This window comes from Thunnus albacares, chromosome 2 (genome assembly GCF_914725855.1).
Source record: "Thunnus albacares chromosome 2, fThuAlb1.1, whole genome shotgun sequence".
NCBI classification, from domain to species: domain Eukaryota; kingdom Metazoa; phylum Chordata; class Actinopteri; order Scombriformes; family Scombridae; genus Thunnus; species Thunnus albacares.
The window spans coordinates 28,956,387-28,976,160 of NC_058107.1; the positions used below are offsets into that span (position 1 = coordinate 28,956,387).

General features: G+C 41.2%; 1 protein-coding gene and 1 long non-coding RNA gene across 2 annotated transcripts in view; one reads left to right on the plus strand and one right to left on the minus strand.

The window, feature by feature from the left end:
- The first annotated feature begins 4,536 nt into the window (after positions 1–4,536).
- LOC122965400 (calphotin-like) lies at positions 4,537–17,492 on the plus strand. Its single transcript, XM_044329469.1, has 11 exons — positions 4,537–4,698; positions 7,665–8,120; positions 13,218–13,265; positions 14,344–14,730; positions 15,024–15,056; positions 15,216–15,281; positions 15,382–15,474; positions 15,817–16,020; positions 16,277–16,396; positions 16,509–16,610; positions 16,758–17,492. Exons 1-10 carry the CDS (start codon positions 4,654–4,656, stop codon positions 16,569–16,571), a joined length of 1,515 nt encoding a protein of 504 aa, XP_044185404.1. The 5' UTR covers positions 4,537–4,653; the 3' UTR covers positions 16,572–16,610; positions 16,758–17,492.
- A 745-nt stretch (positions 17,493–18,237) lies between these two features.
- Positions 18,238–19,774, minus strand: part of LOC122965403 — a 29,101-nt gene continuing 27,564 nt past the window's right edge. Inside the window, exon 2 of the long non-coding RNA XR_006398221.1 lies at positions 18,238–19,055. This is a non-coding gene — a long non-coding RNA (uncharacterized LOC122965403). The remainder of the gene's footprint in view (positions 19,056–19,774) is intronic.

Consider the following 19,774-nt stretch of genomic DNA (forward strand, 5'->3'; position numbering starts at 1 on the left):
GCAATGAAAAGCAGTTGCTTTTACATTAATATATGTCTCATTACTATTATTACCATCTCAGAGTGGACTTTACAGAAAAGAGAGGTTTGTGTTTTTTCTGATGAGCAAGATGACAAAGTGCAAAACCAAAGAGTGGTACCTTTCAGGTTAACACAGTGTGTATCCTCCTTTATATACATCATGTTAATGTGTCTGGGTGGTCTGCAGTTGGTGGGATTCAGGAATGTTAGGGATCACAAGAAAACAGGGGAGTTGGTGGCTCCTGTGAGGGGGAAGGGTCGATGGATATCATGTTCACAGCAGGAGGAGCATGAGGAGGCTCCAGGAGCCTTTCTTATGAAGTACAATAATTAAGTTTGCTGAATGACTTTGCCAAGTGAAATCCAGTTTTAGAAACCTTGCTTCATAAAATAGACTCCATGGTTGCCATAGGAGAAAAAACATTTGAAATGCTAACAGCATGACTTCATATTGTTGGCGTACTGAAATTCTGCAGGGAAGCAGTGACAACTTAAAGTGGTTGAGTTCAAAGTGAATGCCTCTCCCTGTAACAGTTTGTAACTTCTGTTCTCGCTGTTTGCTTACTTGCTTGCAAATTTTATTTACTCACTTTCTGGTCCTCTATGGTTTCATCTCAAAGTAACATTTGAGAATAATGTGTAGTAGTTAAAAATTATTTTTAAAAATGTAGTTCACTGTCATTTGAACCAAAATAAAGTTAACCAAATCTGCAAGTATCATTGTATTGTGTGCCTGACAGTGCACTTTTTTTCACTAAGGAAAATCTAAAAATAGTTATTTAGGCAGTGTGTGCACATGTGTTTGTGTGGTGGTGTGTGTGTGTGTGTGTGTGTGTGTGTGTGTGTGTGTGTGTGTGTGTATGTGTATGTGTGTGTATGTGTGTTTGCATTGATGGGACATGGATCGTAACCATGGAGCTGACCTCGGGAGGGGTGTTTGTTGACGATCAACATTCCAGTGTGCCTAATGTGTGTTTGTGTGCCCTGTGTGTGTGTGTGTGTGTGAGTGTGAGTGTGAGCGTTAACCCAGTTCAGCACAGGTAAACATCATGAGTCTATTTAAAGACTGATTCTCATCAGACCAACTGATAGCCAGACTGTTTTCAGCACTCACTGTGTTGCCTGAAGTCCTGAAGATAAAATCTGAGAGGCCTTAATATCATTGTGCCTGGATACTACACACCCCTGGTGCACACACACACACAGTTCTTTACTAGAAAAACTAGCTTTCTAGTGTTTTAACTAGTGTTTCAAACCATATTCAAATGTAATCTTCCTCTTTCCCTGCAGTTTTATCAAATTCCCTCCTGTTGAGGAAATACATCTGCAAAGTTTTTAGGAAAAATTTCATCAGCTACAGTACTAAAGTTTTAATAATTCATGTCTGAGTGCATCTATCTCCCTCACATGCAAAAAGTGCCTTATTGAGTAACATTACAGGTCAACCAGCTACGTCTCTACCATCTGTTTTGGCTGCAAACAAATTTCATTTGTTTCTCAAATCCTTTCTTCAGGACCTGTTAACAGTATTTAATTCTGGCACCAGAACAACATATATCTAAATACAATCAGGTCACTTCAGGTGCCATGACTTTGTTTTGCATGAAGGGTTATAGTCACAGTTGATTGTGATGTAGCTATCTCTTTCTTGAATGTTGTTTTAATAATGTTAAACAGCAGCACTGTTCCCCCTTCAGCTGTATGACCTGACAAACCTGCTTTACTGAATTGTCATGTGACACAAGCACACACATGTTCCATGTTTAGATTGATCAACGAATAGATAAACCAAGTCTTTAAATTCAAACACAGTATGGTACCGATGTTCTTTATTCATGCACATTTTTTAGCTTTTGCTACATAGTTGAGACTTTTAACCCTTAAATACACAATGATCAACTAAAAACAAGATGGTTTCCCTTTTCGTGAAGAGGATGGTGTTTTGGAGTGCTGAAAATATTCTGAATATGTTCCTCTAACTTGTGATAAATGATTTAGTGGGATAAATAGCTAATTTCATTTCATTTCAGGATCAAAAGAACTGCATTGATCCCATCAATTATAATCAGACGAATAATACCCATTCAAGTTGTCCCACACTCTCAGTGGTGGGCGCCATAGATGGGCGGAGTGGTGGAGGCGTGAAGAAGCAAACAATGCAGTGTCAAAACAGATAAGTTAGTTTATACTAAATACTTCTCTGATAGGCTAATCGTTCAATGATTTCACAGAAAACCAATGTAATGAAGATGTTAGAATCCTCATTGTCTTCCCTGTTGAAGTTACTATATACTTTTTTAAAGAAGATGATACTGAAGACAACTTGTTTGTAATAATGCATCTCTTAGCCAAAGTGTGACACTGTCCTCAGCAAGTAATCATGATTGATTAAACTTGTTGACATTGCTCTGTTGTATTAAAATGCATCCCACCAGAACAATATGTGATAAATTATTGATCACTAAACATACAGAAGTACAAAGCCCTATCAAAGAAAGACAGGGAGGCAAATAATCTTGTCAGAGTGCCTGAGTTCTTACAGTTTACCTGCTGAGGCTATTTTGAGTACCTCAAAATCTAACAGGATTAGCGTTTTACATCACAAAACACTGGCTGTTCACGGTAAACTAATTAGCAGTTGCCTCTCAGACAATCGCTCCTGGATGGAACCACATCTCACCTCTTGTAGACTTCAGAGGGATCAAAGGCAACACACACACATACACCTCTATCTGTATCAAAGGGATGGAGGTTGAGCGTGTCACCATCTTCAAGTTTCTGGGTGTCCACATCTCCGAGGACCTCTCTTTGTCCCTCAACACCTTGACGCTGGTCAAGAAGGCTCATCAGCATCTCTTTTTCCTGAGGAGACACCCCCCACCACCAGGTCCACATTTGCATCTTGAAGAACGACACCTCACTCCACCCGCCAACCCCCCATCCCCGGAAACCTCACCACACCCTCAACGCCCACACACTTTCCTCCAAGAGTGAACACTTACTATCTACTACTTACCAAAATTTACTATTACTTCTCATATTTATACTACTGTCTATACTGCTTATAACTGACCTATAGTGTATTCATATTTATTCATTATTTATATCACACTTATACTACTGTCTATACTGGTTGTATCTTCTATAATGCATTCATGTTTAGTGTGGTGTTTAGGCAGCTAAAAACAAACTTTTTGTGGGTGCAAACAGCTTCAGAAATATCTATGGTTGATGTGTTTTTGCCCTTTTTAAAAGAATACATATCTGGCCCACTGGACTAACTGTGCAACAACATCTCTGAACTCGTCCCGCACGTTGTTTATTGACTTAAGCGTAATGTACCTCCTGGGGTTCCAGATACCTTATATCCACTACATAAGCTTAGTTTCCACTCTAAATCATCAATATTGGGAAGACTTCATGTTGAGTGATTCTAAAGTTATTCTGAAGTTTTCTGTCTGTTGTCTTAGTCCTTTAAAAGAAAGGTCACTGGTTCAGTTCCTCCAGCAGCTGTATTTTCTGCTGAAGTTTTCCTGACACACAGTGACTATAGTGGAAAGATCACCATTTCAACAGAGACATGCTGGCGACACATAAAAGCACTGCAAGCATGTAATCCATCTGCAGTCACACAGTGTTGAGGAGTAAATCAAATTGTGAGACTGCCACGTTGTGTAATGTCAACTGAATTTGTTTGACAGCCAAACGCACAAATCCCTCCCAGAAAATGAAAGCTAAACTGACACCTTGTCATCACCGCGCAACGTGTGTGAAGAGTAGAAACATGTTAATGGAAGTTTAGTGTTTCCCTCATGTGAGTAAGACATTACATGATAGATTTAACCATATATTCATCTTTTCTGTGATTATGCATGAGTACAGCTGACTGTACCAGAGGAGATGGAAACAATGGCTGCTCACAACTGAAGCAGTGCAGGGGGGCGGTGGGCGTACACACATGTACAAGCTTTCTTTCTCTATATTCACTGGAAGAGACACACATAATGAAAACTTTTGTCTGGCTTCATGTTTTAATTCAAAATAGAGCAGTTGACAGAGGCCAACACTGTTTCATAAGCAAGAGTGGCTTGTTGTGCTTTATTCCTTTTGTTAGTTCACTCTCAGAGAAAAATATGTGAATTTGACGCTGGCATAATTTATATCCAGTGCATTAAAATTGACAATGATAAACTGTAAAAGAAGAAAGAAAGGTAGAAAATATATTTCAGAGCATGTGCTTCTGATGCCATGTGCTTCCCTGAAAAAGTATTTCTAACTAAAGGGGGGGGGTGTGGCACTCTGGAAGCCCGGGGGCCACTCTCCCTCTCTCTCTCCCTCTCTGCTTCGATGGAGTGGTTACATAACATAGCCCACCATCCAGCCAGTAGCCCAACTCTGATACAATCAACTCACTGAACTGTCGTGCACGTGCATGTGTGTTAGGTGGGGGTGTGTATGTGTTTCTCTCTCCGTCTCCACGCCCCCCATATTCCATCCCAGTGCTCCCATAGGTTCGGTGCAAAGGTAACAGAAAAACCGGGGGCTTTATAAAGACCCGCTTTGGATCACTCTGTCTCGCTGCTTCGTTTCATTTCTTCGGTTTTTCTTGTTTCCTCCAACACACATCATCAAAATGCCCAGCAAGAGGAAGAAGAACAAGCGTCGCATGAGGAGGGTGGTAAGTGGTCGCAGGCGCTCTTTATTTAATCTCATCACGACCGTATCTAAAATCTCTTGGATTACAATAAACCATGAAGTCAAGTGAGTTTGATACAATTAGTGAATTTTTTCCTCCTTTGAAGTACCTTTTACAGTTCGTGGTGGTAGTGGTTGTCTTTTCACTGTTCTTTGCCAAAAAAAAAGAAAATAAAACCTTGTAATTGTGTACTTTACCCATAATGATCGTTGGACAGATAAAAACGATATTGTTCATAATATATGTTGCAAAATTCATATTTTACACTGTTTAAAAACTCAAAGCTTTTAATACCATGTTATATTTGACTGGACACATTTACAGTTTATTCTTGCTTTTCTTGTGACGCACTCAACTCTTGAGGAGCGCTCCAAAGCTCCGTGCGTAAAATAGCGCAAAGATAGAAGACTGTGCCAAAATATCTATGCCTGATAGATTATGTCGAAAATTACACATTCAACTTCTAAACACTTACGACACATCTGGCTTTGCTATTAGGTGCAAGAGACAAAGACAACTATTCCCTGCTTTGTTTGACTCCAGTGCGCCATGCGCTCCGAGCGCGTCGTGCTTCATATGATAAAAGACTGTACAGGGGGCTAGGTCAAAGGCGACCGAGCTTTCTTTTAAATTATTTAAGACATTTCTCATCCAAAAGGCTTCACAGACTCAGACTTAATGGCGATTCCAAGCTTGTGAAAAGTGCCAGTTAAAAAAAAACAACAAAAAAAAACAACAACATATAAGTACATAGGCCCCCACCTCACATACACTTACAATGCACGCGCACCATCTTTACTTATAATAACATGCTTCTGTATTTATTACCACCAAATCAAAAATAAAGGAACAACAATATCATGATAAATTACATTACTGACTCCCTGCCCCCCCCTGACCCACTACTATTAGGTAACTGGGAGAAATTCTAGTTCTGAACATTCAGTGCCCAAATAGAATTAGTGGGTGTGGCAAGGAGGAGAGTTGGGGGAGGGGTGTTTAATGAGTGAGAAAGTAGCAGGGAGGCTCCAATTGCTCAGAGGCCAAAGGTTATTTCATCATCAAACAGTATGTTCTATCATTTCATTTACAAACATAATAAGTAATTGTTTCAAGCTGTGCCTTAGTTCCTCATTTCAGTTTAAAATGACCACTTACTTCACTACTAAAAGCTGCAGAGCTCAGTTTGACCTCCCTTGAAGCTCAGTCCTTCAGCTCAGGCAGCTGTGGAGTTTGTTGCACCCCCCTCCCTTCTTGTGTCTGCCTTAAGCCTTTGGTAGTGTGTTGACTGAAGGAATGTCTTGCATTAGTTTGCCAGATTGGTGTCTGCACAGTCTCTCTGATTCTATCGGAGGCTGACAGTGACACTCAGATAAAAATGGGCCCAGAAGTCACTTACAGCTCAGTGTTATCACCAATCAGAGATATCAGGGGGCTAGGAAGGGAAGGAGCTGCTGGACACTTGAAGACGTCAAGCTGAGTACTCCTCTTTAGCACTCACACCTTGGTAAACAGTGGCTGGGCCCTCTGAGAATTTCACACAGCCTGAGGAAAAAAAATGACAATTCATTCAATTCATTGATTCATTTTAATTTATCTATTATCCTGTGGTAGTGAGGTTTGGATTTCTAGGCAGCAAGCTATTTGTGGGCTGAGGTAAGGGAGGGGTTGTTTTGACGGCAGATAGCTGGACAGGCATATGCACACAATAGTGTGTACGCGCGCACACACACACACACACACACACACACACACACACACACACATGCACCGTTGGCTTACAGCATTGGTCTAACACTGCGAATGCCTAACTGGCTGTCGGCCTAACAAAAGCATTTTCGGGGAGTGATTGTAACCTGATTATAACCTGATTATGATGTGATTAGGCCCACTGTCTGGCCCCCGGGGCACCCATCAGTGCTGCTGACTCGCACGGTTTCCATTCCCGCTTCACCAGACATGTCAGGACCGCTCTGATTCAACTAATTAGCTCCTATTATCTAACTAGCTTTGCTGGGTCCACTCCCAGTTACCCAGCCCCTCCCTCCAGTGGTCGGCGCTTCTAAAAAACCCATTAAAGCCCGAGGGGGTTTTGTCTAAAGCTGAAAAACAAGTTGGACCTGGCTGGGATGGCATCCCTGGTATTCCTGTGGACAGAAATGCACTAGGATGAACAACAAACTGACAACATCAGTATCTGAACTAGATGTGGTCCTAAGCAACAACTAGACCCCTTAGACTCCCATTTTCCTCAGTAATAATTCATCCTCATTCTTTATCAGTTTGCTTTACACAGTGAACAAGTGCCTTTTATGTTTAATACCACACCATGGTGAAATATTCAAGAGAATCAAGTGGAAAGATCAAGTTTCACACTCTTCTCAGCTTTTAAGCTTTATAAAGATTAGATGGTAAATAGAAAGCATGACATTAATCTAAATTAATTTAAAGGTCCAGTATGTAGAATTTAGTGGCAATTTAGTGGAACGTACTTGGCAGAAATGGAATATAATATTCATAAGTATGTTTTGATTAGTGTATAATTACCTGAAAATAAGAATATTTGTGTTTTCGTTACCTTAGAATGAGCCCTTTATATCTACATAGGGAGTGGGTCCTCTTCCACAGAGCCCGCCATGTTACGCCGCCATGTTTCTACAGTAGCCCAGAATGGACGAACCAAACACTGGCTCTAGAGAGGGCCTATCGCGTTTTTCTTAAGTTTCATGACCACCGTAGGTTCTCGCACATGTTTGGAAGGGATATTCAGTTGGTTGCAATTTAAATGCACAATCACCACATAAAATATCATTGTCTGAAGCAGAGTGAGCGATAGCGTTAGGATGAACACATGAAAAGAAACTTAAGCTTAAATCGTGGCTCCCACTGTAATGACAAGACATCAATCATTAACCCCCGATTTTTTTTGTTTCTTTTGCCCCTTGCAGCAAGCCCAGAGGAGAGCCCTCGAAGAGCAGCATGCAGCCAACCCGCCAGTCAAAGCGAGCCCTGGGATCGCAGTGAGTGTGCCCCCTGCAGCAGCCCCAAAGAAAGCGGTTAAAGCACCGGCACCAGTACCAGCACCAGCACCAGCACCAGCACCAGTAGAAAAGATCCCAGAGGCAGTACCCATTGCTGTCCCCATTGTGGAGACCCCCAAAGTAGAACCAGAACCAGTTGTGAAAGAACCTGTCGCAGAGCCCGTCCCAGTCGTGGAAGAAGCACCAGAGCCTGAGGCTGTGGTGCTGGAACAGACTCCTGCAGAAGTTGAGGTTGAAGTCCCAGCACCGGTCACTGAAGAAGCACCAGTCGTCGAGACTCCACCAGTAGAGCCCTCTGAAGTTGATGGTGCCATTGTACAGGAGGCCGAACCTATCATTTCCGAAACAGAACCAGTACCTGAGGTAAGAACTACTTTATTTTACATCTGATAGATTCTGGAGGCAGTTTGACTGTGGAATGAAAAGAGAAGTTCAGAAATTAGGTCTTCAATGGACTTTCCTTAATCAGTGGAACAGTAAAACTTGTAAAGGTAACAATAAGTACCCCAAACTTTCTCATTAGAAAACATTATTCCCAATGGGTTCCTTGTAGAAAAACAACACATTGGGCTTATTGTTAGTCTCATGAACTCTTGCTGTGTGATTCTTAAATATTTTCAGGTTCTTCTGTAGGTCTGGTGATAGCTCCTCAAAGGCAATTTAGTCTGCAATGGCTTGTCTGAATAACTTTTTATCACATCTCACCAACTTGCGTCTCAGCGCAATGAGCTGTGTAGGGTTCAGCATGTACCTTCATTAAAAGTGCATGCAGTTGCCAGGGAGAATCTCTTCCATCAGTTGAGATGCTCATTGGTCAAATGTGTTATATGGAAATGTCCTGATGAACAAACAAGCTTCAGTAGGGTTTTCATGCATATGGTTGGCTTTTTGCGGTCTGTTTCTGCATATAGTTTGACAGTCTAAGTTGGAGTTTTGTGGAAAGACCAGTTTAGGTGTCGGTTTGCTCAAATAGCATGTGCTGTGGCTGGGTGCTTATGGGAGGAGAGAGGTGGAATTGGTAGGGGGTGGGAGCCAGAGGGAACAACGTGTTCCATTTAGCAAAGAGGTGGAAAGTAGAGAGATTGTTGGCTACATCAGTGGAGACTGGGCAGAGCTTTTTCAGTAGTCATCATATATTATCACATACATCTTATTTGCCTGTGTTAATAAGCACATGTCTTTAAAAAAATATTACTTATTTTTGAGAATGTTGATTGAATAAGATAAAGGGAGATAAAGGGTTTGGTGTCTGAAATACAGTCCTACAGTATGGTTAGCAGCATGGTGTTGGACTGAATTTTTTTCATTTTATCACTGTGATGTAAGAATGCCTTCTACTTTATGGCACCTTGTAAGATACAGTATGCTATCAATCAAGTTGAATTTTGTGGTCAAGTCTGTCCTCCATTGTATTTAAAGTTATACATGGTTTTTGGCTTTTTATTTTAGCTTTTGTACAAGCTCCGTCTATCATTAATCTTCCATCTTTATTGCAATTTCATTCTACAAAATGCTTTGTACAAAAGATATTAATGTGTCCCAGCCAACTAAATGTAAATATAGTTTTTAACCTCCATATCTACACATTTATATTATGGTCTTTATTATAAAGTGTCTTTCATGCAGCCATCATGCACACATTTTGGGAACAGAATGTTCTGTTTCAGCCAGTAGACTGCAGGCTATGCGCAGACGCACACACATGTACATCCGTGTGCCTGAACTCAGTGCACACACACACACATGCACACACTAAATTCATAGTCTTCCCATAACTGAGCCATGACCACATATGGTGCACATGTATGTGCTCACATGTGCGTTAGTGTGCATGTCGAGTGCATGATGCTGCCCAGGAAGGGTGTGAGAAGGGACAGGGGGTGTTATTACTACTATGACTTCACAATACTACACTGTTCTCCAGTAATCCTCTGTCACCCCGTCCAGTTCACAAACATGTCATTTGGTTGGAGGTTTTGATTGTAATCACTAACCCCTAAGTAAGCTCTAACCACTGAGCTATACAGGACCAATAAAGACATTTCTATAGGAGATGGACTGCCCATCATTGTGTAGTTGTTAAGCTGTGGCAGTATCCACCCCCTCTGTCCCTCCGTCCGTCTGTCCCTCCCTCCCTCTCCCCCTCCCTCCCTCCATCCCTCCGTCCCTCCCTCCCACCACACCACTCATCTCTCTCTTCCCACCCCTCTCGCCTCGCTTCTTCTCGGCCCCTTCACTGCTTGCAGATGTGCGAGATTCAGCTCAGGCGCTCACAAATACGCTCAGACACTTGTGCTCCTTTTTTGCAAAATTGAAAGTAGTCAGTGCTGGCTGTAACTGCAAACACATACAGTAGGAGGTTAGATATATGGTGCAAGTGATAATACTTTTATTAACGTTTCTCAATTTTGACATTGTGGAACTTTGTTACTGTTAAAATTTTCTCACTAACACGACATAAACACTTAAGGCCACAGTTCTGCAAGAAAGCGCTTATTCTGTGACACCACTTGTGAGGCTACAGTAGGCGACACTCGGTCAGTTGGTCAATAGATGATTGAATCAGAGGCCGTATAAATGGGGCTCGTATTCAGCTGGCTTTGGGGCCAAAGTGAGGTGGCCCCACCGCTCCTGGATGTTACCACGGAGACTCAGGTGAGTATAAACTCACCACATCCAATCTTAAGACCTGTTGAGTGTATTTCATTTCTCTTTGGCCTGAAGCGATGGTGGGTGGGTGTGGCTCCAGCTGAGGCTGAACATTTTGTACCAGCTTGCTCCCTCTATACTCCCCCTTTCTGTCCCTCACCCCTCTTTCCCTTGTAAATTCACTCCCCCTTGTCACCCTTCCTTCCCTCCTCCCACTTGCTCCTTTCGCTCTCCTATCTCTCCTTTCTCCCCCCCCACCCCCCTCCTCCCCCTCCCTTCTCTTCTCCATTCCTATCCTATGGTGGCCTATAGGCCCTTATTAGTTTGTCTACTCAGCATGTGCGCTCGTTCATCCATGTGTGCTCCTTTTATCATCGGGTCTTTGCTGGGAGCACTGGGAGGAGACAGGAATGGGTAAGGTGGGATATTGAGTTCTATGTTGGGACATGAGTAGGGGTCGTTTTTCTGTGTGCACAGTTGTGTAGTTTAGCCTTTGGAATTTTGTGTGCTGTAGAGGAGCTTACAGGCAGCTGTCACAACCTTTTTAAAGTCTGTGACAAATTTCTAGTGAAGGGATGTCTTGGGGTACATTTGCTTCCACTTTGATCTGATCACAATGAACATACTGTGTACATCATGCTTGCAAATGATGGGTGATCATATTTTCTTTTGCCACATTTGATACGGTGACCAGAGTGAGAAAATAGTGGGCGACAAAGATGTGTGAAGTGGTATTTCTTACATTTTCGGACTTGGTTGGAAAAATGATCACCTTGTGGCAAAGCACGTGAGGGCCCCTAACCCTCCCCCCCAATGTCCAGCATTCCTACACACATGTACACACACATGCAGCCCTCCCCACATTTCCTGGCAACTTTTATGGGTTTGTTTTCTGAGACACTATGGGGCTTTGTTAGGTGAAGCAAGTCAAACCAACAGCCAGAACATCCTCTTTCTGTTTTAATTTTGAGTTATATCTGACAACTCTCCTTTACCAATTAGAATAATATAACCAAGCTTCTGCAATACTTTTTTTCACTTTATTTGCACGTATCTTGAAAAGATCAGTTCTTCCAAGGTGGCAAAAGTTTCTCTAAGCTTTAAATTAGTTGTCAGAGATCCTGAAGAATCCAGAATATGTGTTAAGTGGGTTTGAACACAGAGTACATGATACTATGATCTACACTATGTACACTATGTACTAGGTACGCTGTGTTCTTCTCTATGGGTTAAAATGGTATGTGTAAAAGGTGGCTGTTCTCAGATCAGCTTTGGTTTGTGCTGAATTTGCCTTTCAGTTGGGTTATTGAGGCAGGAGCTGTGCACAGATGAGTTTGGTACACAGTGTTCCGCAGCTGGGAAAGGCTGGAGGGGGTGTGTATATATAGACAGCACACGTGTGTGTATGTACATGTGTGTGTGTGTGTTGTAGTGTCAAGAAAAGGAAGGCCTATAGTGAGTCAACCCACCCCTCCCTCCTTCCTTCCCCCCTCCTTTCTTTCCCCCTATACATCCCTCCAAGGCTATAGCTGCAGTATATATTTACCTTTCTCTACTATACGTGCATGTTTGTCCACTTGACTTTTGTTCAGAAGTTAAAATCTTCATCATCTCCCAGTGGCAGGATTCGGAAAAAGAGGTGATGTTCAAGTAACTCGAGTGTAACTTCAAACCTCCTTCTTTGAGAGTTTTCATGATTTTGGCCAATGGGCGATTGGTCTGTTCGTGACTTAGTAGCAGCCTGCATGCACTAGACTTGTCCTACATTGGAGACAGGCTGCTACAAAACAGGTTAAATAATTTATTATTGGACTACGAAGATTTACAATATTTATGCACTGCTCCCCGTGATTGCCACTATGGCTCAATGCACATGGATGCACAGTGGGCGGCGCCTGTGGCTACTTAGGCTGCCGCCAACTGCTCCAGTAAATTGGTGGCATGGCTGCAAAGAGGAAAATATGGGTGACTTCTACCATTATCTGGACATTTTTGTGTCTGGGAAATAAAAATTTCTATGAGAAATGTAAAAATATTATGACTTAAGCAGGATAAATGCTGGAATTTCTCTCTCCGAAGGCATCATTCCGAAAAGAAAGACATTATAAAAGATGTTATGATAGATGTGGTAGTTTTTTGGAGTGAGGACCTGATGACGAAGGTAGTTTTATAAGGTGCGTAATACATTTTCTGAATCTGAGCTGAATTATAGAAGGGGGCGAGAAATGGGCGTTCCAGCTTCCTATTATGCAATTGGTTGTAACATTCCTGTAGGATGTATAATGCACCTCCCCTCCTCCCAAAGTGAAGCAGCCCTCGCGCACAAAGCATACTCTAAGGAGAGTGTGTGCAGTGGCTTTGTGTGTGTAGACCGCCAGAGTAAATTTATGATCTGAAAAACATTCTGATTTCCTTTTTTGGACACAGTAAACCAGATAAGTCTCTCACAGGGTTTTCTCTATTAAAAGCCTCAAGGCTATTTCAACTATAGTACAGTTTGACTGACAAAATAATGAGTAGAAGATCGTTTCTGCTTGGGGCACATTTTTAGGACGGGTGTGTACGCCCCTTCCAAAACCTTACCTTACCTTTAACTGTTAGAAGCAGTAAAATAAAAACAAGAGAATTGCAGCAATGTAACATGAGTTTTAATTGCTTGTAAATGCTTTTTAATATATTCCCAAGTGCCTTTTTTAACGAGAAAGACTTTCTGCCAACTGTGCTCTGTTTTTATGAGATAATATACATGTATATCTTTGTCTTTTGTTGTTTTGCTGACTTGTGCATAAACTCTCTCTTTTTCCTTCATAGATCACACCCCCAGCTGAGGCTCCAGTGGCGGCTCCTGCTGAGATTGAGGTAAAACAAACCTGCATTTCATCCTTTTCTCAGTACACAAACACTCACACGCTCAATCCCCCCTTTTTCCGTCCCTAATGTCAACTTCATCAGGCAGTATCTTTGGTATAAGCCCGAGGCACATTGAACAGGTGTGAACCAGCTTAACTCAACATGACAGATTTCAAGTGGGACCTGCTTTGATTTTTGAACAGGTTATTTCAGAGACATCTTTAAATGCTTTGAAGATGGGAACCAGAAGCCTACAAGCTAGAAGAAAAGAGTTTTTTTGATTAAAAACACGATTCCCTCTACATTGATAAAAACTAGCATTGCTGTGGTGAAGTGGATTTGGGTTTCATTAACTGTTCTCGGAGAAATAAAGCAAACAAAAATAACTGTTCACATTAATAATCGGGCTGACCGCGCCGTGCCTTTAAAGAAGCATAAGAGGGTGCATTCATTGAGAACAGAAAAATTCAACTCCACTTACGCTAACACGTTTCACTGTGTAACAGTGGTGCGAATGACAACATACATGAAATCACAGCAGAACAGTTTCCATTTGTGTCTTATAAAGTTAGAGCAGCTGTACAACAGACAATCCTTTCAATGGAAAAGTGTGAAATATTTCTATGAGTTAAGCCACACCTTAACGAATAACAGCCACACTTTGTGGTCGACCATTCGCCTCAGGTCTGGTTCTCTTATATAACTTGGCTCACCTGTGCCAAATGCTTTCAGGGAGGAAAAAAAACAAACAAACAAACAAAGGCACATGTACAGATTTACTTTCATGAATTTTTAAATGATTAAAACCAAACAACTCAACTCACAAAAGATCTTACTGATGTTCATTAGAGACTTCAAAGGAAAGAATAAAAGACTAAAAGCAAACTAAACGTGCAGTTAATATTTTTTGTTATGTAATAAGCTACAATTAAGCAAAGCAGCTAACTTTAACAGGTAAACATCCATTGTTTATTGTTTTATTCATGTGTACATCCATTTATCTATCCATCTACCTACTGATAATTTTATCTATCCATCCATTCAAGTCATAAATAAAGAGTTTGCCTGGTTTCTTTTGCACATGCAGTCGCACGATGTCTGTGAGCCAGAGCCCGCAGTGCAGGCTGAGGTCTTGGCAGAGGAAGAAGCAGTCACTGAGGCTGAGGTGGAGGTGGCCGTCACAGAAGATGTCACCATGTCAGAACCCGTAATCGAAGCCGCTGAAGAACCAGTGGTAGAAGCAGTTACCAGTGACCAAGTTCCTGCCGAAGCAGAGCCCGTTGCAGTAGAGACGGTTGCAGAAACAGCAATGGAATCGGCGGAGGAGGTCGTCCCAGTTCCACCTGAGCCAGAACAGGTGGCTGAAGAGGTCGCCAGTCCAGTAGCCCCAGCTGAGGAGGATGAAGCTGAAGTAGAAGTGTTGGCTGAAGAAGAAGCACCTGAGGTCGCTGCTGAGCCTGTTGCAATCACAGAGGTACCACATGAATAAAAATAATTTCATCTGCTTTCTTGAACTTTCCTCTCCTCTGAAGAACACAAAATTATATTAGTGCATTGAAGAAACAGGTAGCCGTTTTCAAACACAAACCTTATTTACATATATGTCCAACCTAAACTAATCATCAGATCAGCCAGGTGGTCAAAAGTGATGCTTCCTCAATGGCTTCATCTGTTTTCTGGCATGTTTTATCATTTACATAATTTCATTCAAATTTGAGTAAACAGCAAAGACTAATGACAAACTGTGCATTACTTTTTTTGTTTCAGGAGGTTCCCGCCCAATCTGTGGAAATCCCAGTGGTGAGTATTTTTTCTTTTTTCCATAGAAATTTTGATACATTTTACTTATTAGCTTCTCTAGAGTGTCTGTTTTGCAGCTTCTGATTAACATGTTTTCTTTGGCTACATTCGCATGTGTCAGGCAAATTATTTACACGACAGTTTCTCTCGTCTCACCAGGTGCCAGACACCGTCCCCGAGGCTCCGGTAGAGGAGGTGGAAGCCCCCGTAACTGAAGTCAAAGAGGTATAAAATGAAATCTTAGACAATGTTAATCTACATTTTGAAATCAGAGTGTTAAGCGTCTTGGAATGCTTAATTTGTGTGTGTGTGCTTCTCCCTACAGGATGTTGCTGATACGCTGGTTGATGACTTTGTTGTCACAGAATCTGTCACAGCGGTGGAGATTGCCATTGCCGAGTCTGCTGCTGTCCAGCAGGTGAGAACTGCACATTGAGGAATTTATTATTAGATACTACAACTTACACTTAATAAGAAGTCACAAGAAAAATGGCATTTCAGTGGCAGGTTGTAATAAAATGTGCATTATTTGTTTAGTATTTTATTCTTTTATCAATCCACTGTTAGACAAACGTCATTTTTCTATTTTATTGTGATGAAATAGATGAAATCTGGTTCAGTTGTATGTTTTGAAATGACATTTAAAGATCAGGAGGATTGTATTTTTCTGTATTTCAAGCCATGTTTATTTCATTCCATTTGTATATCTATCATGCTCATCCAGTCTTTTCTAACCGCCTCCTCGCTCTGCTGCATTTAGGAAACTGTGGCCATGAATGACGCTGTCATCGCCCAAACAGAATCTGTAGATGTCACCCCCACTGAGCCTGAGCCCGTGCCTGAGCCCGTGCCTGAGCCTGTGTCCGTGCCTGAGCCCGTGTCCATGCCCGAGCCCGTGCCTGAGCCCGTGTCCGTGCCCGAGTCCGTGCCCGAGCCTGCTCCCCCTGCAGAGGAAATGATCGTTGTGAGTTACTGTCTCAAGCCTTTATCATTTTTTTACAGACATTATCTGGTTCATTATACTGTGCAAATGTGTATAATTATAGCCTTGCAAATAATTTGGTGTATCTTTGCGTATGATAAACAGCACATGTAATTTAAAACACATAAGCAGTTTTAAACCACCTTATTAAAATTAGTGTTCCCTTGTTACTTTCCTTCCTATTTTAGCTTTCTTCTGTATGTCTCCTAACCGCCTCTCTCTCTCCTTTCCTTTCCAGGATGCCACTGCTGAGCAGAAATGTCTGGATGTGCTGTCAGAAGAGCCAAAGTCGGAAATCTGTGACATGCCATGTCAAATGCAGCAGCTCGCTGCAGAGTCTGTGCAGCTCAATTCAATGGTAACGGAATTTAATGGATTTAATGTGATATCCAAAATATATTTAGCTCCTCACTAAATCATGTTTTTTTTATTAATACTGGGGATTTTTCATTTTATTGTTTATTTTTCAGGAGATGTCAGTGGAGACAGCGCTGAATGGACACATTGTTCCAGAGGTCTCCATTGAGGGCTAGACCCACACCACACAGCTCAAAAGACCTTTTTTTGTCTTTGTAAGTTGAGATTTTAAAATGCGGATACATAAATCAGTCCTCCATCACATAAATCTTTTTTTTTACTCTTTTACTATGTCGTTAACCTTTAAAAGAATCACCACCAGCCACCAACCAAGCCTCTGACATCTCCTTTGTCTCTCTCAGATTCCCCTCTGTCATTTGGAAGACTCAAAGCTTTACTGGGAGTCAACCGGCTGACCCTTTTTTATTATTTAGGGCTTACGACAGGATCGCCGGGAAATTGAAGGGACATCCACACTTTGAAGTGCCTTTCCTGCCCTGGTTCCTGTCAAAAAACCAAACCAGATGTCAACATGCCAAAACTGCTGCATTCAAAACATCAGATCAGACTGTAGTCATAAGTGTGCAGAAATGGAAACATATTGTGGCTCCTTTTTAATCTGTATTTCTCCCCAAAAGTATGTACAGTGAATTTGCATTAGCAGTGGAAGCAGAAGTGATTGAGAGATGGAGATTCCTCAAACAAGATAAATGGCAGTGCCTGGTTATTTCTTACATGTTCCCATCTCTCCAGAACATCTCTTTCCACTACACATACACTCAATGCATGTGAATACCGTAGCATTGATGAATGTGGCTATAATTTCTACTTGGGCCTATGTTCATAAGGATGGGAGGGAATTTTTTTTGTTTTTTTTTTGTTTTCTTGTTTCAGACAGACAGATTTTGCTCGTTAGGCTCTTGTTTCTCAAAGAGGCACAGTCTTTACCTTAGCCTCCGTTTCTGTCCCCTTCTCTGTCCTCCAGTTCTCCTCGCTGCCTCAACTAAGTGCCATTGCTTTACATTAGTCTGATGCTAAAACACATCCTACAACTACAGGTGAAAGGATTTATGGCCACTGGAGCCTGGAGACAGACAGATTTTGAGGGGATGAGCTTAGAGGTCATTTTCTGTTTCTTGTTTTTTTTTTTTTTTCCTCCTTTTCTAATTCATTTTGTATAGACCGTATGATGTGCTACAGTTTTGTGTTCAAAGTCCGATTTCTGGAGGGGAGATGTGATCTGATGGGCGGGGTGGGGGGGCTTGTAGTAGGCTGACTTGATCACCTTTGAAATAAAGCTGTAACTCATCGTGACACCTGAGTGTTTTACTTTCTATGCACTATTACACACACGTAAAATACACAAATATGTTGAAAGGCTACAGAGAAACTTGAAAAAATATGTTAAATATATATTGTGTTCATTTTCCAAGTCAGCTCTGTGCTGGTAATAAAAAAATCTTTTGGTAGCTTTTAAATAGGGAACTTTTTTTGTGTGGTTGTCCAACAGAAGAGGCACTGTTTTATTTATTGGTCACAAAACACAACATGAAGATAAACTCTGACCTGAAAAGGGAAGAAAATATAATAAAAATATTACATTCAATACCAAAGCACACTGAGAGCAATGTTTCTGCTACATCCAGCTGTTGACACTGGAAGCAAAAATGAGAAAAATGACTCCTTTTATGAGACCAAACAATAAGGTCAGCATCAATATTGAAATACATTCTTATAGTCTCATAAGTTACCCCAATAAGTGAATATCATATTGCCACTGTGAAGCTCTCATTTTGATTTTTAGATGCCATCATTTAAAATAAGGACAACGAAACACCAGAATATTTGCCTCAGATCAAAAGGTTTTTTTTAATTATTTGTTTTTGCATTGAAATCTACATTCATATTAGTATGACGTAATTTGGTACAGTAAACACTGCCGATATGTGGTTTTGCATTTCTCCCTCTTTTATACTATGATCATACTGTCAAAGTGAGTTTCAACTGAATTTCAAGCATCAGTTTATTCTTTTCTTACTTAGGTTTACTGGCCCCTCGTGTTGGAATTTCAACAAAATGTCAAAATGCAAAAACAGAAGCAGTGTTCTCAGCAACAGCTTCAGCTCTGCCGTAGAGGAGAAAAGGAACAAAAAAAGTAAAAAAAAAAAAAAAAAAGAAGAAGAAAAAAAAGAAAAGACAGACTAGACAAATAATAAATGCATACCACATAGCAACAAGAGAGGATATATATTTGTAAAAGCACATTCGTATTAATAATAGATGCTTTGGAATGAAAACAGCAACAAAGAGGCTCATTGTGATCAACCAACAACTGTCCCACTTGCACTCAGCACATTCCACTTATATATTATCTGAAATCTTAACTTGTGCCATTAATATGCACGAATACATGTCATTATAACCCCTGACCCTCCCCAAAAAAACCATAATAATAAATAAGAAAACAGGTGATTTGATTGGTCCATGAGGTAAAATGTGAAATAAAAAAAAAAAAAGCAAAGTTGGAAAGGTTTTTGAAAAGACAAAACATATAGGAAAACACTAATGTTAAGAAAGAAAAGATTGTGAAACAATATAGCATGATGTCCAACAAGGTTTCATTATTTTCCCCTAGAAAGGAACACACACACACAAACACACTTGCATACTCACATGCGCACACACACACACACAAAGAGACACATCATTCATCCCCAACTGCCCAGGCTGTAATCTTACAAAGCCACTTGATGGATGATAATATTTTCATATTTACAACGAAGTGGATGATTAACATGACAAAAAGCTCGATACAAACACAGAATGAACCCCCAAAAATACAATAAAGACTAAAACCAATAGCAACCAGATTAAATCACCATATTCTCTTTTCGTTCCTTCACTTTTTGATCTCTTCCTATGCACTGACGAAAAATGTCCGTATAGCTAGAGTGGTGGAGGTGGGCGGGGTTTTACAGAGACAAAGAGAGGGGCTTGTTAATAATGACAGTGATGATTGAGATGCTCAAGATGGCTGTCAGTCAAAGCAATGAGCGGTGTGAGTGCTGGGATGGCATGTAGTCTGCCACCTAGCGAAATGAGGCAGGTAGACTCTTCTCCGTTTCTGCTACAAGGAAAGAGCACTTCAATGAAAGAGCCACCACCCATCTGGACTAACCTGGTTTGAAATCAAACACACCTCTCCCTCCTGTTGTCTGAAGGTTTGGTATGGGAGGACATGCAATTTAGTTACATACTGTAGCCTGAGTGGGTGGAATTGTCAACATTTAAGCTAAAAAAGAGCACTTCAAAAACAACAGACGGCCCTCTTGGGATTATATTGGGCTTTCAAACGAGTGCAGCTCCTTTATCAGAAGTT